This window comes from Phaenicophaeus curvirostris, chromosome Z (genome assembly GCF_032191515.1).
Source record: "Phaenicophaeus curvirostris isolate KB17595 chromosome Z, BPBGC_Pcur_1.0, whole genome shotgun sequence".
Taxonomy (NCBI): domain Eukaryota; kingdom Metazoa; phylum Chordata; class Aves; order Cuculiformes; family Cuculidae; genus Phaenicophaeus; species Phaenicophaeus curvirostris.
In genome coordinates this window covers 15,542,497-15,567,216 of record NC_091431.1, presented here as the reverse complement: position 1 = coordinate 15,567,216, position 24,720 = coordinate 15,542,497, and the positions used below count along the sequence as shown (strand labels likewise).

At 44.5% G+C, this 24,720-nt stretch overlaps 1 protein-coding gene across 1 annotated transcript; it reads left to right on the top strand.

Annotated features, from left to right (window-relative positions):
* The first annotated feature begins 6 nt into the window (after window positions 1-6).
* On the top strand, window positions 7-24,272 carry MELK (maternal embryonic leucine zipper kinase). The gene is made up of 17 exons (XM_069881107.1): window positions 7-108; window positions 874-959; window positions 1,666-1,782; window positions 2,336-2,479; window positions 5,405-5,473; window positions 6,649-6,741; window positions 7,793-7,891; window positions 10,838-10,912; window positions 12,096-12,194; window positions 13,274-13,360; window positions 15,941-16,069; window positions 17,270-17,416; window positions 18,252-18,477; window positions 19,901-19,994; window positions 20,417-20,579; window positions 22,133-22,236; window positions 23,880-24,272. The coding sequence occupies exons 1-17, from the start codon at window positions 45-47 to the stop codon at window positions 24,055-24,057; spliced, it is 1,974 nt and encodes a 657-aa protein (XP_069737208.1). The 5' UTR covers window positions 7-44; the 3' UTR covers window positions 24,058-24,272.
* The last annotated feature ends 448 nt before the right edge of the window (window positions 24,273-24,720 follow it).

Genomic DNA, 24,720 nt, shown 5'->3' with positions numbered 1-24,720 from the left:
ATTGCAGGTGCCAAGGAGAACTGCAGATCCCTATTCCTCCCACCATGGGTATCGATGACTACGAGGAGATCCTCAAGTACTACGAGATACATGAAACGATTGGAACAGGTAGGCTGATCCGTGAATAAAGTAGGCATGTACTATCCACAATAATTCTTACCCAGGCATGGATTAACTGTGACTGTAGACTGCAGGTCAGGTGTCAAGCGTGTGGTTTGGGGGTAGAAATGTTAAAATGTAATTAGAAATTAGTGGCAGTGATTGTTCCTTCCTCTAAATGAAGCATCTGGAGCCCTGCATCCGGCTCTGGAGTCCGCAGCACAGGAAGGATATGGATCTGTTGAAGTGACTCCAGAGGAGGCCACAGAGATGATCCAAGGGCTGGAGCGCCTCCTGTGCTGAAAAGATTTGGGATTGTTCAGCCTGGAGAAGGGAAGGCTGTGGGGAGACCTTAAAGCCCCTTCCAGTACTGAAAGAGGCTCCAGGAAAGCTGGGGAGGGGCTCTTGATCAGGTATTGCAGGGACAGGGTGAAGGGCAACAGTTTTCAGCTGAAAGAGGGAAGATTAAGATGAGATCTTTGGGAGAAATGTTCTCCTGTGAGGGTGGGGAGGCCCTGGCCTAGGTTGCCCAGAGAAGCCGTAGCTGTCCAACACCTGGAGGTGTTGGATGCCAGGTTGGATGGGTTTTTGAGCCCCTAATCCAGTGGGAGGTGTCCCTGCCCATGCATGGATGGGCTGTGAGGTCCCTTCCAACCCAAACCTTCCTGTGATGACATGACATCCAGTGCATGCTGTGTATTACAGGGTAACTAAGGGATGGTAGGCAAGGCAGCATAGCAACACCGAGCTTTAAATGTCTCTTCTGAATTCTAGGTGGGTTTGCAAAGGTGAAATGTGGACAACATCGCCTTACTGGTGAACAAGTTGCAATAAAAGTCATGGACAAACTCGCTCTGGGGGTAAGCCAGAAGATTAAATGTTGATAGCATCTTCCACTGTTCTTGTGGGATTCTTGATGTGACATGACAAATGTGACATGACAAATTGCTGTCTGCTTGTCCTGTGGCTGTTAACCCATGCTATAGAAGTGAGTTTTAACAGAAGATCCCCACATAGTGTACTTTTTTGTGGGGTGGGCAATGTTTTCTGCCTGTAAAATTGAGGAAGCTAATGATTATGACTAACTCAAGCAGAATTGTGTGTGATTTTTGGTGCCACGGGATAAAAAGCATCTAAAGCAACTGGGGAGTGTCTAGAGGGAGGGCACTGAGCTGGGGAGGGGTTAACAGGAAGTCTTTGAGGAGAAGGCTTAAGTCACTGGGTCTGTTTAGCCTGGCGGAGACTGAGGTTGGATATCAAGAGGAATTTCTTTACTGCAAGGGTTCTTAGGCACTGGCAGAGGCTGCCCAGGGAGGTGGTGGAGTCCTTATCCCTGGAGAGGTTTAAAAGATGAGTAGATGTTGTACTTAGTTTCTTGGTCTAGTGGTAGACTTAGCAGAGCTGGATTTATGATTGGACTTCACCTTAAATGTCTTTTCCAAACCAAGCCATTCTGTGTTTGCTGTGCTGTGGAATTTCATGTTGTGCAGCAGTCAGAGGCTTGCTGTGGTGCGCAGGCTTTCAGAGTGGCTGGCGATTTCAGAGCTTACTGTTGTGGTCTCCTAGGATGATGTGCATCGTGTTAAATTAGAAATTGATGCCATGAAGAACCTGAGCCACCAGCACATTTGCCAACTGTATCATGTGATGGAGACATCTCAGAAAATATTCATCGTGTTAGAGGTAAGATATAGTGTTTCTGCTGTAACAAGGGTTTCTGGGTTTTGCTGTAGTGGTAGATGATAAAGTTCAAAGTAAACAATTTTTGATCCGTTCTCTTCATCTCCTTCCCTGGGCCCTGGCCAGTCTCTGGGGTTCCTCAACGACTGCAGCTCTGGATGATGGTAATGGGACAATTGTTGATGGTTCTTTCATAATTACTGTACTCATTGTTTTCAATGATCATACACATTGCCTTTAAAGCTGTTACTGTTCACTTGTTATCACCAGCAATCATTTGTCACCTTTCTTGTTGCAGTAAGTTCAGTAAAACTTCCACAGTGCATTCAAGAGTTTGGGACTTCTATATTGATTGCACTCTGTGCTTTACACTTGGTAGTAAAACAGTGGTACATTTCCCCACAACACATCAGGCAAGTGTTGGGTGGCTCTGTGTAGTCCTGACCTAGGACACAGCTGAGCGCTGCTCTAGTAAAGCAGTGGAAGAGTGTCCAGTGCTCTCATTGAGATGTCGTTACTGCATTCTAACTGTGTTCTCTTCCCCATCTTTGTGCAGTACTGTCCCGGAGGAGAGCTGTTTGATTATATCGTATCCAAGGACCGCCTTTCCGAAGAGGAGGCTCGTGTCTTTTTCCGACAGATTGTCTCAGCAATCGCATATGTTCACAGTCAGGGATACACCCACCGGGATCTCAAACCAGTAAGTGTGAACAGTAGTCAGATTTATGTAAATAATGAGAACCAGTGCTTATTTCTATGTGAGGAGACAGAGTAAGTCTTGCCTTCTCCATTCTCTTGTTCTTAGAGCTCTAACAGCTTCTGAAAGTACGCTATTTCTACTTGCTGCTGCATTCCTCAACTCGGCTGAATGTGGCTGTGTCTGAGAAAGGAGCTTCCTCTGAAAGTGAAGCAGAGGAACGTGTTTCAGATGAGTGGAGCAGAGATATGGATCTGACTTTGAGGGTTGCTTATGTGTCTGTTATCCCCTTTATTTAAGATTGTACCTGGACTAAGTCTTTATGGTGCCAGTCCTTCTGTTTTGGCACCCAGGAAGTGACACTAGAAGTTCAAGTATGTGGTGGGAGATGCATCCTGCTGGACCTATCTTGTGGTTTTTCTGTCGTTACAGAGTTTAGCAAATGGAAGACTTGAGCTCAGGTTGTCTTGTATTAGTTAGAAATTGGTGGATTTGGAGATGAAGACATCTCTGAGAAAGCAAATTCTTAGCACACAAGCATTTTCCTAGGCAGCTCCTGAAGACTTTGAATCCAATTAATGCTTTGTTTGGGGAGAAGTTCTGCCTACCCTTTGGAAGGGGCTGGGTTGTAGCTGAAGAGCTGAAAGATTCCTAGGATCATGCAATAACTTGGGTGGGAAGTGACTTTTAGACTTCAGCTTGAATCTACTGTTCAAAGCACTGTCCAACAAAGCTTTTCAGGGCTTTATTCAGCCACGTCTTCAGCCTCTCCTGAGGATGAGGCAGTGTATCTCTCTGGCCAGGCTGTCAAGCTTTTCACTGTACTTATGAGGAGAACAGCTTTTCCTTATTTCCAGTCTGAATGTTTCTTGATGCCTGTTTCTGTCATTATCCCACCATGTGCTGCTCTGAAGAGACCAGCTCTGCCTTCATGTCCTCCTTGTGGGTATTCAAAGGCTGCTGTGAGGTCTCCACCAAAGTTTTCTCATCTACAGGCTGAATGCACATCTTTCTGTCATCAAGCAAGCATTCCAGCCCCATGAGTGGATGGTAGCAATCCACTAAGCTTGCTTCTGCGTAATGTCTTACCTGTGCTGGGGGCAGAAACTGTATGCGCTGTTCTAGATGTGCTGAGCAGATGATGAGAGTAACTTTTGCATGTGTGCCAGCTGTGCTGCTTTTAACACAGCCAATGATATCATTGGCCACCTTTTCTGCCAGAGCAGATGGCTGTCTCATGTTCAGCTTTCTGTCTGACGCGCGCCTGCTCCTCAAGCCTTTCTTGGGTGATAGGAACTAATATTCCCCTCCCTGGAATATGGGATATATCCATTAGTAACTGAGTGAAATCTCCAGGCCACTTTAGGAAAATTCTAGCAGTTAATGACAACAAAAAATCATAGAATAGTTAGGGTTGGAAGGGACCTTGAAGATCATCTAGCTCCAACACCCCTGCCATGGGCAGGGACACTCCACTAGATCAGGTTACCCAAGGCGCCATCCAACCTGGCCTTGAACACATTCAGGGATGGGGCATCCACAACTTCCCTTGGCAACCTGTTTCAGTGTCTCACCACTCTCATGGTGAAGAAATTCTTTGTAATGTCTAATCTAAATCTGCCCTTCTCCAGTTTATACCCATTCCCCCTTGTCCTATCACCATAAGCCTTTATAAATAGCTGCTCCCCAGCTTTTCTGTAGGCCCCTTTCAGGTACTGGAAGGTTGCTATAAGATCTCCTTGGAGCCTTCTCTTCTCCAGGCTGAACAAGTTCAATTCTCTCAGCCTGTCCTCCTATGGAAGGTGCTCCAGCCCTCAGATCATCTTTGTAGCCCTCTTCTGCACCTGTTCCAACAGCTCCACATCCTTCTTACATTGAGGATTCCAGAACTGGACACAATACTCCAGATGAGGTCTCACAAGAGAGGAATAGAGGGCCGGAATCACTTCCCTCGACCTGCTGGCCATGCTTCTTTTGATGCAGCCCAGGATATGGTTGGCCTTCTAGGCTACGAGTGCACTTTGCCGACTCATGTCCAGCTTCTCATCGACCAGCACCTCCAAGTGCTTTTCTGCAGGGCAGCTCTCAATCACATCATCTCCCATCGTGTAATGAGAATGGGGATTGCCCCGACCCAGGTGCTGGACCTTCCCCTTGGCCCTCTTGAACCTCATGAGGTTGTCACAGGCCCACTTCTCTAGCCTGTGGAGGTCCTTATGGATGACATCCTGTCCTTCTGGTGTGGCAACTACACCACTCAGCTTGGTGTCATCTGCAAACTTGCTGAGAGCGCACTCAATTTCACGGTCAATATCATTGATGAAGATATTAAACAGCAGTGGTCCCAGTATGGACCCTTGAGGGACACCTCTAGTCACAGATCTACCTGGACTTTGAGCCATTAACCACTACTCTTTGGATACAACCGTCCAACTAGTTTCTTATCGACTGTACTGTCCACCCATCAGATCCATATCTCTCCAGTTCTGAGAGAAGGATGTTGTGGGGCAGCATGTCAAAGGCTTAACAGAAATCTAAATAGATCACATGTGTTGATTTGTCTGTGTCCCCTGCTGTGGTCACCCCATCATGGAAAGCCATTAAGTTGGTCGTACAGGACTTGCCCCTGGTGAAGCCGTGCTGGCTGCCATTCATCACCTCTGTGCCCTCTATGTGCTTTAGCATAGCTTCTGGGAGGATGTGCTCCATGATCTTGCCAGGCACAGAGGTGAGGCTGACAGGTTGGTAGTTCTCAGAGTCATCTTCTCTACCCTTTTTAAAAATGGGCACATTACCCTTCTTCCAGTCACCGTGGACTTATATTATTACATAAGGTGAAAGAAAGCATGGTTACTTGGATACTTTGGGTGTAGAAGCACTTGCAATTTTGGTTGCAAAAGTGCTAATTACAGCTTTCTCTTTTATCAGGAAAATCTGCTGATTGACGAGGAACATAAATTGAAGTTGATAGACTTTGGACTCTGTGCAAAGCCAAAGGTAAGAGTATTTATTGCTTTCACACATTTGAGCTAAATCTGCAACTGCAGGTAGATAAAGCATGGATGCTTGAGTTCAGAGGCCATGCAGAGACTTTCCCAAAGACCTTAACTTCAAGTGTTTTCATAGTTGCCACCACATCACCAATAGCTTGGTAAGGCTTTAACCAGGCAAGCGAGCAGTTAACTGTATGTTATGACCAGATTGTTGGATCGTTTTCTCCTCGAGATAGAGATCACCTGTTTGTGTAGCTCCGCTGTCAGATTGAGGCCTGTGACACCAAACTTGCACATGCATGTGTTCCCTAGAAAGTTTCAATGGTGCACCTCTTCTTTCAGAAGACTTGTGTGCATTGAAGATAGTGGCTCAATCAAACACTTCAGCTACGTTTACAAATCACAGAACTATGGAATGGTTTGGATTGGAAAGGTTCTCAAAGCTCATCCAGTTCCAAATGCCTGCCATGGGCATGGATAGCTCCCACTGGATCAGGGGGCTCCAAGCCCCAGTCATCCAATTCCAGGTGTTTGTACAGCTGTTTTCTGCATTTAGAATCTGTTCCTAGGAGGCCTTTATTTGTCAGCTTAACATGTAAGGTGGGTGCTGTTAAACAACTTGATGTGAAGAAAGACTTCCTGATCCAAAGACAGTTCCTTGTGCTCGGATTGTTTTACTTGATTCATGCAAGAGCATCCTGAAGGTGATCAAGTCTGTTAGAACATCATCTCACCTTTCTCTGCTCTGCTTAGAACAAAGCCCAGGCAAGGTAATAATGTGGTTTTAATAAGGAAATTTTCTTAGTGGTTCTTAACAAATTTATTGTGTTAAATAGTGGTATAAATAACCAGCTACCCTCATGCCCTGTAGCTCTTGCATCACTTCTTCCTGAGTTCTATCTTCCATTTGCAGTCATAAAGGGAAGCCTTATGAAAGGAGGAACTGTGGAAATGGCTGCTAGGATCACAGATGAATGAGCAGCTTGGGATCTGAACTTCTGTAGGATACTTACGATGTTGGACAATTTTTGCTTAGCGAAGCCATGTTACACCACAGCAAAATAGAAGGTGCACAGCAGGGGGAAGTGAAGCATCTGAGGCTTCCAATAATGGCCTTGCTAGAAGACAGAAACTGTGTTGAAGTCAGAGCTTCCGTGTGATGATTTTCTGTCATTCCAGGGTGGCCTGGATTGCCCCCTCCAGACGTGCTGTGGAAGCCCAGCATATGCAGCCCCGGAGGTGATTCAGGGCAAAGCATACATTGGCCCAGAGGTGCGTACCATGTTTTGGAATTAGGATTCTGCCCTACATATTTACTGGTGATGAGGTTCAGATACACTGGTGTGTGGTTTCTCTCTTAAGCACCATGGGGTAACATTGCCAAGGTCATTCTTGGAGGCAATGTGACTGGCCTTAGCCGTCACAGCCTGCAATAGCACATGGTGCCATTGGCCATAGTTTGTGACCATTTCTTCCCTGTCTCCTCTTGTGGCTCTATATTTTAGTGCTCTATTAACAGTAACTTAAACTCTTTCCTTCTACTGCTCACTCTTTTGAGCAGTAACTTGTTCTGTGAATTATCCAACTCCTGTTAAAAGTCTGTCTTGTATGCTTTACTAGGCCTGTTTTTAGCTTAACGACTTGCTCTATTTCTACAGCTCAGTGTAGTTAAACTCCGTGTTCCTTCTTTTGCATTTATCTAGCCTTGATCCATATCTGGAACATTAGGACCTACTGCTTGCCTTTGTCCATCTGCCCAAAACACTGCCTGCAATCCACTCAAGACTTCCCAGATTGTTCTGTTGTGAGATGGAGTAGTTTTTCCTTTAACGCCACTGTCCTTGGGCTTTAACGCCTTCTGTCTTTTTATTTTGCTTTCCATGAAGGCCAGAGCTTTGCAAGCCTCCTCTTTCTTTATGGTGTAAGTGGGAATAACAGTTTGAGGTGGTATGAGATGTTGTACATTGTTGTATCTATACAGATAGAGAAGAAGCAGTAAGGCTTTGAAGTTGATTGTAACTGTACTGTTTTAATTTGTAATCCTTACCATGTGAAATCCCTTGTGCTGAGTTTGTTTTCATTTTTGCCAGGGAAATCAGTGTATATTGAAGACAACGCAGCAATTTGGTCACTTAATAGAGGATATTTGCTTTACCAGTGAACCAAAGATTGAATTTGGGTTATGTGCTCTCACTTGGAAGAGAAGAGCTCTGAGCCTGCTTTTCATGAGTTGCATGTGGCTTTGCCAAAGGGGACAATATTACATCTCTAAGCCATTTTATATCAATCATGTGAACTTCCACTCTCTTTTTTTATTTTCCAGGCAGATATTTGGAGCATGGGAGTGCTGCTCTATGCTCTGCTGTGTGGCTTTCTCCCCTTTGATGACGACAATGTCATGGCCCTTTACCAGAAGATAATGGTAGGTATGGATGCCGTGAGAATGCACTGGGAACAGATACTGATCATTGAGAGGCCTTTGCTTTTCTGATGGCAGAAGCTATTGTGCTGTGCTGAGGGCAAAAGGGCATATCTGCTGACTTTTGCTTCTCTGCAACTTTCTCTGTTGATATTTAGTGGATTTGTTTCCATATTCCCTCTGCCTTTTGGTCCTGTAGCATAATAGGAAATTGAGTTTCAGGAGAAGTGTTTTCTTGCTGGTGGGCTGGATTTCTTATTCTGGACCTTTGCTTTCTCCCTGTACTGTATAGAATTGTAAATGTGTAATTTGATTTACCAAAAAAATAATGTTCTTAAATGTCAGGTCTTATGTCTTGGAAAAGCAGGATTCAGCCTCTGTGATTACACTTTTCTCCTCCAAAATGAAGAGGAAATGTAAGATACCATAAGCAACAGAAAAAGCAGAATACACATTAAGTAATAGAACTCGTAATTGTTTCTGTTCTCCCTGTAAACTCCTGTTGCAGCAGAATGCCTGCTGTTCCACATCACGCGCACTTTTACTAATCAGGAGTTTTTACTGACTAGGTTTTAAGTGCTAGGCTGCCATGGAACTTGTGTTGGTAAAGCTTTCAGTAAGTGAGTGGGATGAGGAGCAGCTGGGCTGCATAAGGGCTTTGACCTCTTCTGCCTCTTTCTCCTTCTCTCACCCAGAATCTGGTGTGTTGAACACCTGGAGAGTGTTCTGGGACTGCTCTGGTAGGAGTCTACTGACAGTCGATCCACACAAGAAGCATTTTGGGGTGCATAACAATCAGAGCTCTATGAAGGGCCAGATCAGTTCATTGAAAGGCATAGCTTTTAGTCTGGAATTGGAGTGGATTTGAGTACCTCAGCAGAAGGTCTGTGGGGAAGCTCAGTTTGAGTTGCTGTAGAGAATTTAAAGGAAGCAATTGCTAACTGATCCAAAGAGACTGTGTAAAGATGCTGATATTCACGAGTCACCATTAAAATGATGTGACTTTCCTGCTTGCACAATCATAGAATATCTTGGATGGGGGACCCATAGGGATCACAGAGTCCAACTCCCTGCTTCTCGCAGGGAGTTATCTACCTAAACTTAAACTATACAACTAAGTTTTGCCCAGATAATCTTAGCAAGCATTTCCAGTATTGCAGTAAAATCACAGGGAGCAGAGGAGTCCAATGGGTTGTGGGCCATATTTGAGCTACCCTCCTCTTCTGCTTTGGTTGTGAACTGTGTAAATTGGTGTACGATGAGAGCACATCTCCTTGTAGACAAGGTCTTGTAGGACAACAAAGTCCTTTATGCTGGCCGTTACACTAGGATTCAGAGCCTAGTGGATGATCTGTTTAAGGGATTCCTCCTCTTAAACATGTCAATAGCTGAAACGTGAATGGAGACCTTAAGATCATCACAGATGATTTCTGTGTAGTTATAGTTGTCTTGCATGCTCATAAACTGGGAGCAGAACTGTTTGGACTGAGTTTTTGTGCTGCAACTTGTCTAAGTGAGCTGCTATGACCAAGTTATGAAGAGCAGTTGAGAACTGATGATGTTGCAGGTGTTAAGATGTAGGCTTGCTGTTTCTGCTCTGACTTTGTTTTAATTTTACATGGTTGTGAGCTGCGAATTGTTGGAAATGAGGACATCTCCCCACTACTGTGGAATTTAATTTCACACATTATAGATCCTGAAATGCATTTCAACATCAACTCAGAACTATTGTTCCAAGCCAGTGTATTGATCTGCTACTTGACTCTAAATGGGATTGTATGACTTGGATGCAATGTGTTCTTCCCTGAAAGGTTCTGCATCTCTCTGTTTCACAATATTTCCATACATGCTTTTACTTCTTTTTTTGAATGAAAAAATCAAATGTATGATGTAAATTCTGTAAAAACCCATTTAATGCTGTTGTGATCTTATGCATGTGGTAGCCATTGCATGGCCCTTGGTCAACTAGGTGCTAGTTTTGTTTCTTTACCTCAAGCTCTGTAGCAGTATTAAATAAAAAACAAAATGTGGAATGCATGTGTTCCTTGGCTTAGTTTCAGAGTAAAGCTGTGTTGTGAAAGAGCCTAGTAACTGTTTATAAACAGCTCATTAGTAGTGTTTGTAGAGATGTAACTGTGATGCTGAAGCAATACTTTGCTTAGAAATGTATCTTGCCTGTAAATACCAACTGTTTTGTTACCAAGGCATCGGTCTGTAGAGAGAAAACTGCCATGACAAACTGGCTGTTATTTCACAATGGCTGTTGCTGATTTCTACTTTTCTCCTTTTTGGTTGAGAAGTATATAATCCTTGACAGTGATTCTGGTTCTGTTCTGCTGTTCCTCAAATCTGAAAGCTATTTTCTTTTAATATAGAATTAAAAGTAAACAACCCCAAAACACCCAGTAAATATGACTGAAACTTTCCTGTTGGATCTGTAACTTTTTCCTGTCTGCAATGTGAGTAGAGATCATAAATCTACACTAGATGTCACCTACTCAAAGAAAGAGCGGTTAAGTGTTGAGGGTAGTTTGTCTTTAGTGTCTAAAGTAGTATTTTCAATGAATATTCACACTTCAAAGTCTTGATATCAGTCATTTGTAATATTCATGCTCCAATGTGTTTGCGTTTCTATACCTTATCAAGTTAATGTGATAAAACATCGCAGAATATGAGAAGCAGGATAGCTGCACTGCGGGCTGAGATGGAAGTCTCACAAGCTGAGTGGATGAAAACTGCAGCTGATAATTCAAACATAGCATTTTCCTTACTTGTAGAGCTGGGATTTAGTACTGCTGTTACATTTATTCAAGTCTTAAAGCTAAGTTTGCATGTGCCTGCTGTTCTTCCTTTGTACTGAATACAGATGTCGCTGTCATCCAAGTAATTTATCCGTTTTTTTTGAGCTGGCTGTTCAAGGTTCATTCTAAATCCTCTTCTTTCCTGCAGAGAGGAAAATACACCACTCCTAAGTGGCTCTCTCTTAGCAGTACGCTACTGCTTAACGAAATGCTGCAGGTAAAGGTATTCCTTCTATTCTATGGGACTACAAAGTGTTGTTGCAAAACATTGCATCAATTAAATACTTTATTAATATTCAGTATTCAAACAGGAACACATTACAAATTCTTGGAGAAAATGTTAGTATTGCCTTCTGCTGAAAATTCTTTGTGAAGAATGATTTGGTATTGAAATAATTAAGCAGAGTTTGATTTTTTTATTAAATAGCAAGCAACCTGTGTTTGTTCTTAATTGGGCTATATAAATAACAGCTGTTATTAAGAGCAGAAAAGGACTTGGGGTGCTGGGGGATGAGAAGCTTGGCATGACCTGGCAATGTGTGCTTGCAGCCCAGAAGCCACTCATGTCCTGGGCTGCATCCAAAGCAGTGGGACCAGCAGGGAGGGAGGGGATTCTGCCCCTCTGCTCTGGTCAAAACCCATCTGGAGTCCTTCGTCCATTTCTGGAAACCCCAGCATGAGAAGGAGATGAATGTGTTGGAACATGCCCAGAGGAAGCCATGGAGATGATGCGAGGGCCGGAGACTCTGCTCTGAGGCCAGGCTGAGAGAGTTGGGGTTGTTCAGCCTGGAGGGGAGAAGGCTGCAGGGAGACCTTAATGCAGCTTCCAGTACTGAAAGGGGCTCCAGGAAAGCTGGGGAGGGGCTTTTTACAAAGGCGTGGAGTTACAGGACATGGGGGGATGGCTTTAAATTGGAAGGGGGAAGATTTAGATTGGACATTAGGAAGAAATTCTTAACGATGAGGATGTGGAGGCCCTGTCCCAGGTTGCCCAGAGCAGTGGTGGCTGCTCCATCCCTGGAGGTGTTTAATGTCAGGCTGGATGGGGCCTTGGGTAACCTGATCTAATGGGATCTCCCTGCCCATGGCAGGGGGGTTGGAACTGGGTGGGCTTTGAGGTCCCTTTTGGCCCAAACTGCTGTTTTATAAATGAAGCTGAACATGCATTTGGATTGCATCTATGAGATCTCGGCCAATGCTGAATATTCCTGGGACACTTGATGTAAATGTGGGTTCTGTAACTGCCCCTCACAGCTTGTTTGCCTTCCTTTCTTTTACCGAAGCTGTTGAACAATGTTGGTTTCATTTGAGTTTCTTACCACCCTAAAAGTCTGAGTCAATTACTGATCGTTTCTTCTACTGTTCTCTGGGACTTCAGCACTAGCTTTGTTTTTATCACCCACCAGGTAGACCCAAAGAAGCGGATCACAGTTAAAGATCTATTGAGACACCCCTGGCTCATGCAAGGTTATTCTGATGCTGTTCAGTGGCAAAGCGAATGCTCAGTAAGTAATGATTGCCAGGTGAATATTATTTAATGTAATCTTTATTGGCTTACTGCTGTCCTTGCAGTACAGGGCTGTGAGGATTATCTCCGTAGATGAACTTCGAGATGGCCATGGTTCCTTTATGATTCTTCTTGCTGTCAACATGTTATTACTTTCCCTTGAGGAGGAATTTTATAATGTGTTTTCATTGTATTCTGAAGCTGATGCTTAATTTGCAAAAAACCCTGATTTATTATAAAAAGTGAGGTTTTCCACATAGGAATGAGAATTGGATTCTCAAAGATGCTTGGTCAAAGCTTTCCTTGAGATGCTAACCACATGTTCTTGAGGGCATGCTAGGTATGATCATGGTTGTGTACCTTGATCCAGTGGGAGGTGGCCCTGCCCATGACAGGGGGTGAAACTGGATGCACTTTGAGGTCCCTTCCAAAACTAAACGGTTCTCTGGTCCTAGTCTTGTATCTAGTCCTTGCTGAAAATTGCTAGTTTGAATAGAAATTTTATCTCATTGAAAGTACACTCATCCTGTCTCTAAAACTTGTTTTAGTTGTGTGAGAGACTAAGGAGATTGGAGAGGGAGAAGAATTGTCTTGCTGTCCCTAGTAAGCACCAAGGAGGAGTTCCTGTGTGTTTACAGGCAATGCCTGCATTTGGGCACTGGATGCCACTCTTTCTCTGTATATAGCACAGCTTCACGGTGCCTGCAGCATCATCTCTGGCAGGCTTCAGAGAACTGCATATCTGATGGCTTTGAATATCTAAGAAGAGATGAAAGTGTACCTTCTGTTTCTGGTAAAAATCTCTGCTGTGAGACTTGCTTATTCTAATTCACCACCTCTCACCAAGGAGGGGCTTGGCTGTGAAGCTGTTGGGGTTGTAAGGCTTTTTCAGTCTGTTACCCACAATATTTACCTGTGATGCTAACTATTTAAATACTTAAAATATTTAAAATGCAGAGTCTGAAATGACAGTCGATTATTGACTCGGCATGTGGGGTTTCACAATAGTGTCAGTCAGACGTGAACCATTAGAGAACTTTAAAACCTCGTGCTTCAGTATTTGTTGTGTTCTTGCAGCTGGTACAACTTGATGAAGACTGCATAACAACGCTTTCTGTGCTCCATAAAAAGAGCCATGATACTGTATTGGAATTACTGTCACAGGTAAGGACTATATACCAGTAATTTACAGTAATTAGTAATACAGTAAATAAATGTACCATGTTGACTAATGCTCCCTCACTCTCAAGTGTGAAATATCTATCCTTTCAGAATTATGGAGCCCCTGCAGAACTTCAGAATCTAGCTTTAGTTTATAGCCAGAGTACTGAAGTTCAAACTTGTTTTTCCCTTTTCAATCTTTAATTGTGCTTGTGATCTTTCTTCGCAATGGAGTTCATGAGGCCCTGTCCTGGGTTGCTCAGAGCAGTGGTGGCTGCCCCATCGCTGGAGGTGTTCAAGGCCAGGTTAGATGGGGCTTTGAGCCCCTAGTCCAGTGTGAGATGTCCCTGCCTGCGGCAGGGAGGGGAACTAGATGGGCTTTGAGGTCTTTTCTGACCCAAGCCATTCCACGATTCTAGAATATTTCCTAAACCTTACTGCTATTTCTCACCATGGTAAAATCCTTCTGAATATCATTAAGTCAAAATAGACTGTCAGAAATTCAGACTTGAGCAACAGATGCATTGTTGTCTAAATTTTTGCATTGAAGTATTTCAGTAAGTAATGTGGGGTGGGGAGTTGGGGCAGGGGGAGAAGAGAAAAATATCACAGCATCACCCATGCAGACAATAAAACCCATTTTCACATAATCAGAATGACCTGAGATGGAAGGGACCCACAACGGCCATCAGGTGACTCTTCTTTCTCCACCAGACACCCCAATACTCACACAGTCTGGCGGCTTCTGAGATATTGTCAGGCTTGGTGACTGCTTCCCTGGGAGCTGTTCCAGTGCTCCACCACCCTCTGGGAGAAAAACCTGCTCCTAATGTCCAACCTAACCCTCCCCTGGCCTCTTGCTGCTGTCCCCTTGGGTCAGACAGAATTGCTCAGTGCCTGCTCCTCCCAGCGTGAGGAAGCTGCAGAATGTAATGAGGTCTCGCCTCAGTCTCCTCTTCTCCTGGCTGAACAGACCCAGGGACTTCAGCCACTCCTCACGCTTCTGCTCTGAACACTTCCCCAGCTCTGTGCCCTCCCTCACCCAGCTGGCGATGCCGTGCTGGATGTACCCAGGACACAGTTGCCCTCTCGGCTGCCAGGGCACTGCTGGCTCTTGGTCACCTTGCCCTCAGCCAGAGCCCCAGGTCCATTTCCACAGGGTTGCTCTGCTCCTTGCATTCTCCATACTATATAGACACCCAGGGTTGCTGTGTCCTGGGTGCAAAATCCAGGAATTGTCCTTGTTAAACTCCACATGGTTGGTGATTGCCCAGCTATTTTGGGGAGTTATATTTATGTTTAGTCACTTTTAAATGCAAACAACGGAAGCTGAGCTGACTACTTCTAGAAGAATTAGGGAAGTGTTAGCAATGGCATTGCAAAATGTAGAAGAGACTTAAAACACGTGTGTTCCAGCTTTAACCTGAATCTGAAAAATCTCCCTTGGAATTGATTTTTTTTTACTGCTTTATACATGGCAGCAATAACTTAGTTCTGAGCTTTGGAAAACTTGTTAGGTTTCCAACATAACTGTGGTAGAAACAGGGTTTTAGAATAATTTCAGATGGCTTTGTGGTGTGAAGGCTGCTTGTTCTGCAGTTATAGGAAATAATCTGAATGATATGAAGGGGAAAAGTCATTCCAAATAGGTTTGTGGCATTTGCATAGTCCGTTACTGGAGGATTTCTAATTCATTAAAACTAATGTAAACTAATTATACTCTTGTGCAAGCCTGATAGGCATTGTACCTGTGCTCCTTACAAGCAAAGCTGCTGAATGTAATGAAAACTGATGCTGCTTTTGAGAAGTATTGGGGAGGCTTCAAAAAAATTGAAACTTTTGTTGAAATCTTGGCTAAACTAAATTAACAGTTCTGCCTTTCGCCTCAGGAGATTCTGGTCCCAGAGTGAATTTTCACTACTGTGAGTTTTCTACAAGTTGACTTGCAAGTGACCACTACTGTGCTATGTTTCTGGACCACCAGAACAGTCTAAATCAGCTGAAGTCCGAAAGTACACTCGGGGAGATGATGCAAGGGCTGGAGCACCTCTGCTATGAGGCCAGGCTGAGAGAGCTGGGATTGTCCAGCCTGGAGAAGAGAAGGCTGCAGGGAGACCTTAGAGCAGCTTCCAGTAGTGAAAGGGGCTCCAAGCAACCTGGGGAAGTGTTCTTGATCAGGGTGTGCGGGGACGGATGAGAGGGAACGGTTTTCAGCTGAAAGAAGGGAGATTGAGTTGAGATCTTAGGGAGAAATGTTTTCCTGTGATTGTGGTGAGGCCCTGGCCCAGGTTACCCAGAGTAAAGGTGGCTGTCCCATCCCTGGAGGTGTTCAAGGCCAGGTTAGATGGGGCTTTGAGCCCCCTGATTCGGTGGGAGGTGTCTCTGCCCATGGCAAGGGATGGAACCGGCTGGGCTTTGAGATCCCTTCCAACCCAAACCAACCTGTGCTTCTATGATTCTCAGATTCTACATCAGATAGAACAGACTGCAGAAATGCAGAAGCTTTCTGAAGGCTGAGCTTGCTTTGTGCTCACGATGTTTCCAAACAGGAGATTAAAATACTCTTTTTCTTCTTTTCCCTAGTGGAACTATGACAGTTTGTCAGCAACATATCTCCTGCTTCAACACAAGAAGGCTCGTGGCAAGTGCATTCACTTAAGGTGTCTAGGTCTTGCAGAGCACGCCGACCCATTGCAATCGGTGGACCTGGAGGTAAGGTTCGACTTGAACCAGACAATGTGCTGGTTAAAATGCTGCCCCATTTTCACAATGGTCAGCCTGGGAAAACAGGCTGCTGCCCTAAACTATGATCATGTTTATGCAGTCAGTCAAAGTCGTGGTCATTAAACAGTTCACTCTACTCATTAGTGTGTTTTAGTAGCCTGGGCTGTTTCTGCAAGATGGCATCAGTGCCATAACTGTCTGAGAGGGCATGGTGCATCATGAGTACTGCATGGAATTTCTCATTGGCTGCTCATGGGAATGGTCTGAAGTTCTGTGATCTGTAAAATGCTTTCATTTATCAAAGCAAGTTTCCAGATGATACTAAGCTGAGGGGAGCAGTTGTCATACCAGAAGGACAGGATGTCTTCCAGACGGACCTGGACAAGCTGGAGAAGTGGGGCTGTGTGCACCTTGACATTCAACAAGGCTAAGGGCAAGGTCCTACACCTAGATTGGGGAAATCCATGGTTACAATACAAGCTCGCAGACAACATGATTGAGAACAGCCCTGAGGAGAAGGAATTGGGGTGCTGGGGGACAAGAAGCTTGACATGAGCCAGCAATGTGTGCTCACAGCCCAGTGACCACCCATGTCCTGGGCTGCATCCAAAGCAGTGGGATCAGCAGGGTCAGGGACAGGATTCTGCTCTGTTGAGACCCCACCTGGAGCCCTGTGTCCAGTTCTGGAATCCGCAACATATGAAGGAGATGGAACTGTTGGAATGGGTCCAGAGGAGGCCACGGAGACGATACGAGGGATGGAGCCCGTCTGCTACGAGGCCAGGCTGAGAGAATTGGAGTTCTTTAGCCTGGAGAAGAGAAGGCTCCAGCGAGACCTTAGAGGAGCTTTCAGTACTGAAAGGGGCTCCAGGAAAGCTGTGGAGGCCCTTTTTCTAAGCTCTTGGAGTGATAGGGTGAGGGGGGACAGCTTTAAATTAGAAGGCATCTGCATTCAGTACAAAGACAGAACAGAAGGCACATGCAAGCTCTAGCTTCAAGAGTTACATTTAACAGCAGTACTAAATTCTTGTTATAAAACTTAAATCATGGGGATGGGAACTTCCATTAGTTCATAAACATAATTAGGAATTTAGAAATAAGATTTTGATTTTAGTGACACTTTCCTGATTAAAATTTCTTTTTAGTAGTTTACCGGAATCTCAATCTCAAATGAATCTTTCATTGCAGCCTGAAAAAATGATGACATGTAGAAATGTGCCAGACTACCTGGAAAAGCTCGATGCTTCTGGATCCACAGAACTTTGTGGCATAGGTTCACTCTCTGAAGAACTGCCGTCAGAGGAATTTAAAATACATACTCGCAAGAGAAAGCAGGTATTTGAAGAATAAATACTAATTCCTTTAAAAGTAATAGAAGCACTCTCCTTAATCCAAAAAAATCTTCTCCTTGAGTATATGGGAACTGATGACATATTTAGGTGTCTGGTGTGCCCTGGCTGAGGGGAGTTATAAACAGAGTAAAGAAATGTGTTAAATATGTAGAAGCACAGAATGGTTTGGGCTGGAAGGGATCTCAAAGCCCATCCATTTCCAGCCCCTGCTATGGGCAGGGACACCTCCCACTGGATCAGGGGCTCCAAAACCCATCCAACCCAGCATTGAACATAAATTGTGGTTTCACCTAGCTATAAGACCTGTTTAATTTGATAAACCAAACATCAAGGCTCAAGTTATGTAAAATCAGTCTCTAGGGAATAAAGGAATGTGTCACTGAGGATTTAAAAACTGAAGGGAAAACAACAAGGTGGAGAAAACAAGATCTCGGAGCTAGGCTAGAGCTGGACAAGTCTTTGAAGCAGCTCAACCTGTCTGTATTGGGCAAGAAAATCCAATGAAGGAATTAAAATTATACAATTAAACCAAATGAAAACTGATCTGAGTTTACATGAGCTTGTAAGGAGTAGCCTTAAACATGTAAGATGAATTTACAAGACCACATCACGTTGCAGATTACTGGAGATATTTATCAGCAAATTGTAGAGGGAATCAGAAATATTGAAGGGCTTTTAACTTTTTTGTTAAGGAGGCAAGCAGTGCAGGATGTTTTTAACCTCTTCAATTTTAGAGTTTTCTTGTCTGTAACTTCCCTGAATGTGATCGGAATGCATCAAGCGATGTTTGTTTTTTGGGTTTTTTTTGTCTCTCGTAGCATTCAAGGCATGATACGCAGCTGGGTGACACAGAATTCACACTGTCAAATCCAGTGACAAGAGAAGTGGCATTGAAGGAGCATGAAAACAAAGGGAATGTTGATATGAAGCCAGCTTTAAGAAATGAAATGCCCTTTGCACTTCCTGCTCCAAAGACTCCTTGTGCGAAGAGATGGATTGACACGCAAGTACAGACCATACTTGTTCAGACAGAGGCCCTCAAAGGTGCTTTGGATGTAATTAATCATACAATCATGACCCATGGTTTGGGTTGGAAAGGGAACTCGAAGCCCATCTAGTTCCACCCCCTGCATGGGCACAGATACCTCCCACTGGATCAGGGACTCAAAGCCCCATCCAAACTGACCTTGAACATCCCCAGGGATGGGGCAGCTACCACTGCTTTGGGCAGCCTGGGTCAGAACCTAACCTCCCTCATCATGAAGAATTTCTTCCTAGTATCCAATCAAAATCCATCCCCTTCCAATTTAAAGCAGTTACCCCTGTCCTATCTCTCCAGGACCTTGTAAACAGCCCCTCCCTAGCTTTCATAGAATCATAGAATCACCAGGTTGGAAGAGACCCACCGGATCATCGAGTCCAACCATTCCTATCAATCACTAAACCATGTCCCTTAGCACCTCGTCCACCCGTGCCTTAAACACCTCCAGGGAAGGTGACTCAACCACCTCCCTGGGCAGCCTCTGCCAGTGCCCAGTGACCCTTTCTGTGAAAAATTTTTTCCTAATGTCCAGCCTAAACCTCCCCTGGCGGAGCTGGAGGCCATTCTCTCTCATCCTGTCCCCTGTCACTTGGGAGAAGAGGCCAGCACCCTCCTCTCTACAACCTCCTTTCAGGTAGTTACAGAGAGCAATGAGGTCTCCCCTCAGCCTCCTCTTGTCCAGGCTAAACAACCCCAGCTCTCTCAGTCATTCCTCATAAGACCTGCTCTCCAGCCCCGTCACCAGCTTCGTTGCTCTTCTCTGGACTCGCTGCAGAGCCTCAACGTCCTTCTTGTGGTGAGGGGCCCAGAACTGAACACAGGATTCGAAATGCGGTCTCACCAGTGCCGAGTACAGAGGGAGAATAACCTTCCTGGACCTGCTGGTCACTCCATTTCTGATACAAGCCAAGATGCTGCTGGCCTTCTTGGCCACCTGGGCACACTGCTGGCTCATGTTCAGCTGCTGTCAACCAACACCCCCAGGTCCCTCTCCTCCAGGCAGCTTTCTAGACAGACTTCTCCTAGTCTGTAGCTCTGCACAGGGTTGTTGTGCCTCAAGTGCAGGACCCGGCATTTGGCCTTGTTAAACCTCATGCCATTGGACTCAGCCCAGCGGTCCAGCCTGTTCAGATCCCTTTGCAGAGCCTCCCGACCCTCCAGCAGATCGACACTTCCACCCAGCTTAGTGTCGTCCGCAAACTTGCTAAGGGTGCACTCGATGCCTTCATCCAGGTCATTGATAAAGACATTGAACAGGGCTGGACCGAGCACTGAGCCCTGGGGAACCCCACTTGTCACTGGCCTCCAGCTGGAGTTCCTTTCAGTACTGGAAGCTATATGATTCTATAATGACTAATCCTTGCTGAATTAAAAATCCTTTATTAAAACAATTCAACCTGCTTTGTCTTGGATGCTTTCTTTCAGAGAACCATTTTACTGCAGTCACCCCAGCCAAGAAGCCCAGAAACCAAACAAACACAGGTGAATTGATAACAGCTGAGTTTCGTCCTGAAACAAGGTAAGTGTCCAGTTACTTGCGTACACTTTCTATTTAGAGCAGGACTACCTTAATCCATGTTCTGCCTCAGAAGCCTTGTTACAACAGGAACTTGTCCTTTCCGTTCCCATGGTAAAAGCCATCCTAAAATCTCTTTCTCCATTCACTCGAATATACTGAAAGCAGAGAAAAGTTTAAAACTATAACTTAATTGTCTTCAGAATATATTCCTGTTTTCCATGTAAATTCCTTCTTCCAGCTCCCCAGGGGGTGGCAGTTTCTGTACACATCTCTGGGTTTAAATCTGAACTGACTTTCAAACAAACTCTTATAATAAACTGTTTCAGTTTCCTTCTTCTTGTCAGGTCTGGTGATATTTTAGTGATGTCTGAAATGACATTTCTAAGTGCAGAGGGAAAATGGCTGATCAATTTGTTTAGCAGGTGTAATTTAGTGGAAATGGATCTCAACTACTTGGATAGCAGCCAAAAGAAGAGGAAAGCCAAAATATTAGGAGTTCTGGAAAGAGGCCTGGATAAAATGATAATGAAGCTTACACCAAGCAAAAGGAAAATATTCACAAGATATCATCCCAGAAAGACTAAGGTATCATTGCTGGAAAACTTTTACATGCCATGTTTAATCATTGAAAACGTACAGTGCCTTGCGAGGACATCTGTGATTGGACTTGCCCATGTTCTTTAGGACAGTGTGGTTGCTCTGGCTGTGTCTATGTCAATGTGAAAATGTCTTGGTTATTGCCAAGAGGTGTTGCATGAGACTGGGTTCAGGTAAGTCACCAGCAGATTAAGGGAGGAGTCTGGCTATTGCTTTTCATATCCCATCTAACCAAAATGTGAGAGAAGCAGGGTGGATAACATTCCCGGCTTAGGTGTCTGTGGTCCAAGCAGGATGTGTGTGTCCCAAGGCAGTCTTTAGATGTCAAGAGAACCTAAGATTAAACTTAACACTTGGATAACTACCCCTCCATGAAAGAATTTCTGGCATTGTCAGTGTAATTCTGTTTTTCAAAGTTTTTATGTTGCTGCATCTTTGCCAGTTGGCCCTTTGTTCATCTTTTAGCCATAGTAAAAGCAGTTCCTCCACTAGTGCTGTGCACAGAGTGCTTTAGAATTGTGTTGATGATTTGTACCTCCCAAAGCTGGCTCACGCAGTTTGTGTTTTGTAGGATATGTGTGGTATGGCATTGACAAAACACTGGTGTAGTAAGAACTGTACACATCCTCCAAAATCAGCTAATATACCTCAAATTTGTACAGGGAGGAATTTATATGTGATGCTGTAGAGGATGCTTGTGAAATGTGATTAAGGAGGTGAGGCTGTTACTGAGACTTAAATGATTCTGTAGATTTAAGCTATGTGCCTTTCAGCTGCCCCGCTCTTGGAGCTGTTGCTGTTCTGACTCCTCCTGTACTAAACTAAGTTTATTTTTTACTGAAAAAAAAAACCCCTAAGCTTTTACCAAACTGCTTATCAGTAAAAAGGAACACAGTGCTTTCAGCTTGTGCAGTTCAGCTACTGTATTCCATTCAGAAGCTTTTCCAAGAGCAAAGGCAGCACTCTTATGAGTTGAGGGCATGTGTTGGGTGCAAACCTGACCTGGTTCTTGGATGGGAGTCCAAGTGCAAATAACCTGGGAGCATGAGCAGCTGGAAGCAAGACCTAGATATTTTTCCTTTAAATGCTTTCATCCTTCTGCATCTGTTTTCCTTGTCCATAGCTTATGGACATGGAAAAACTGCTGATGCATGTCCAGGGACACTGGACTACAGTCAAGGAAGACAGAGCTTTGACAGCGCTGCAGTAGCGATGGCAGGGAGTGGTGAACCTCTTAGGCTGAAGAGGAACTGAAAGAACCAGTCTTTGACTTTGCATCTTCAAGCTTTGTTCGTTTCTCAGGCTGTTTCATCATCTTGTCTGCTGCTGTGACCTCTGCAGCTGGGCAGAGTGCTTTCTCAGCTGTTGCTCAGTGTTTCTGGTCCTACTAAAATGTCTGAATTACGATAATATTGGGAAGTTACTGTGGTTTGCTGTTCTGAAGCTTTCTTTATGTAAATTTTTGATAATATCCTCAGTTTTAGGTGAAAGATGTTTATTTTTGTTCCTTGTCTGCTTATCTACCGATCCTACTACTTTAGGCACTCTATAATGTTACCACCACTCAGATGCAGAATCCAGACCAACTGCTGAATGAGCTGATCACTGTTCTTTCGAATAAGCATGTGGAACATGTTCAGAAGGGGTAAGCATAAGATATGATGACTGCAACTTGTATTTCTCTAGTTAGTACTGCAGTCCTTGATAAAGGCAAGTGTTTAAACTGACTTTCTCAGCTGCATGTTCTAAGATACACTGATTTTGGAGAAAGCGTACAGTGCATCAAATGAATGTGTCCATGCACTGGGAAACAACTGTCATTGAGCTCTAACACTGCTCTTTGACTAACAGATATGAACTAATAATGGTGATACTGATGTGAATTTTGTCTCATGAAATTGTTAGGATACAGTCTCATGGCCAAATCGAACCATTCTGGGAGACAGTGTTGATATCTATTACTTAACTCTTATTCTTGGTAGTCAAAAGACATTAGCATTTAGCCAAGAGATCATAGAATCACAGAATCATGGAGGGTGGAAAAGCCCTTTTGGCTCATCCACTCCCACTATCAGCCCAGCACCCCCATGCTGACAGAAGCCTGTCCCACAGTGCCACAGCCACAGGCTTTTTGAACCCCTCCCATATGTTTTAAAAGCTGAACATGATTCACGTGAGTTTGTGTGGTTTGTTTTAATTTGTAAGATTTGTATTTTAATTTGTAGGATTTACTAACTAGATTCAGGTACTGAGAGTAGGATTGGCTCCTAGTTCTGATCCAAGCCTGCTTTGTGGTTCCACATGCATGAAAGAAATGCTATGCTCACTTCTGGATATGCGTTTTCTAAAATTCTTAGAACCAGAGAACATAGAGTGGTTTGGGTTGGAAGGGCCCTCAAAGCCCAACCTGTTCCACCACCTGCCATGGGCAGGGACACCTCCCACTGGATCAGGGGCTCCAAGCCCCACTCAACTTGGCATCCAACACCTCCAGGGATGGGGCAGCTGTAACCTCTCTGGGCAAGCTGGGCCAGGGCCTCACCACCCTCACAGGAAAACATTTCTCCCTAAGACCTCATCTCAATCAATCTCTTCCATCTTAAAATCATTCCCCCTCATCCTATCCCTGCACTCCCTGATCAAGAGCCCCTCCCCAGCTTTCCTGGAGCCCCTTTCAGTACTAGAAGCTGCTCTGAGGTCTCCCTGGTGCCTTCTCTTCTCAGGCTAAACAACCCCAACTCTCTGAGCCTGTCCTCATAGCAGAGGTGCTCTAGCCCTCAGATCATCTTCTTGACTTCTTGATGTTTTACAATATCTGTTACTTAGAGTTCTTCACCCTCTGATGCATTTCCAAGCTCAAAATCTGGAAGGATACTGCATTGCACAGAAGGACTTTCTCCCAGTGTAATGATTTAAACTTCACATCCAGTTTTCCCCTTTTCATCCCTGCTGAGCTGCAGCAGCCTCCCTGCAGTGGTGTTTCTTGTCTAGGAAAATACTGGGAACATCCCTGTCCTTCCAGCCATGTGCCCCAAGATGGGGATCTGTGGCAGCTGTGGTTCCTGTGGCTGGGCAGGGCACTAGTGCTACACCTTGGCACTTGGGCACAACAATAGTGTTCTGAGACTGAAGTATTCCAAGCTCTCATCTCACTAAATTCTGAGTTGTTTCTCAATATTCTGAATAGCAATGGGATAATTTGTGAGGTGCTTCTGTTATTTTGAAATTGCACTGGAAAACAGATATTAAACAGTTTGACTTTTATTGTTTTCTCTTTGGTTTTTGCAGTTACAGCTTAAAATGTAAAATGCAGTCAGATTTTGGCAAAGTAACCATGGAGTTTGAGTTGGAAGTGTGTCAACTCAATAAACCTGAAGTGCTGGGCATCCGGCGGCAGCGGCTTAAAGGTGATGCCTGGGTCTACAAGCGGTTGGTGGAGGACATCTTATCCAGCTGCCAGGTATGACTGGTGCCTGTGCAGACAGAGCAGCCACTCTGTGCCAGGGCCTCCAGCACTAGGTCTGCTTGGAAAGGTTCTTCATTCACAATGGTTTTTGAGATGTCTCTTGTTCTTCTTGTGTTCCCAACAGCCACACTTTGTACATATGTCTGTGTTCCCTTTTCTGTAGTTCTGTAACTCCTGAAATAAATGTCTAAGCTGTTCCTCTCTTGTGTATCTTGAGTATGCGGGTTAAAGCACATGTGTTCTGTTGCTTATTTTGGGATGTCGTCAGTTATCCAATGTGTGTGGTACAGAAAGTCATTTGCATAATTCTCTTCTTGTCCCTGCTTAAGCAGGATTTATTGAGATCATTAACAAAGCCACAGCTGTGGTGCATGGAGTTATGTTCTGTGCTCAATGTGGTACAAAACAGGGCTGTTGTCAATGAGTGTGAAGTCAAGAGAGTGAAGATGCAAACTGTGATCCCATATAAAGCATCTCTGTATTGTTAATGAGCCTCGCTGAGCCTCAACAACTGTGTAAGCCCTCCCATGCTCCTCTGTTACGTGATCGTCAGATCCTTGTCTTTGGAGCAGTGGCACCTTTCAACTGCTTTGTGTGGAGAAGCCATCTCTAATCTTGAGTGCCTATGAGGAGCTCAGTGATGCCTTAACCATGCTCTAGAAA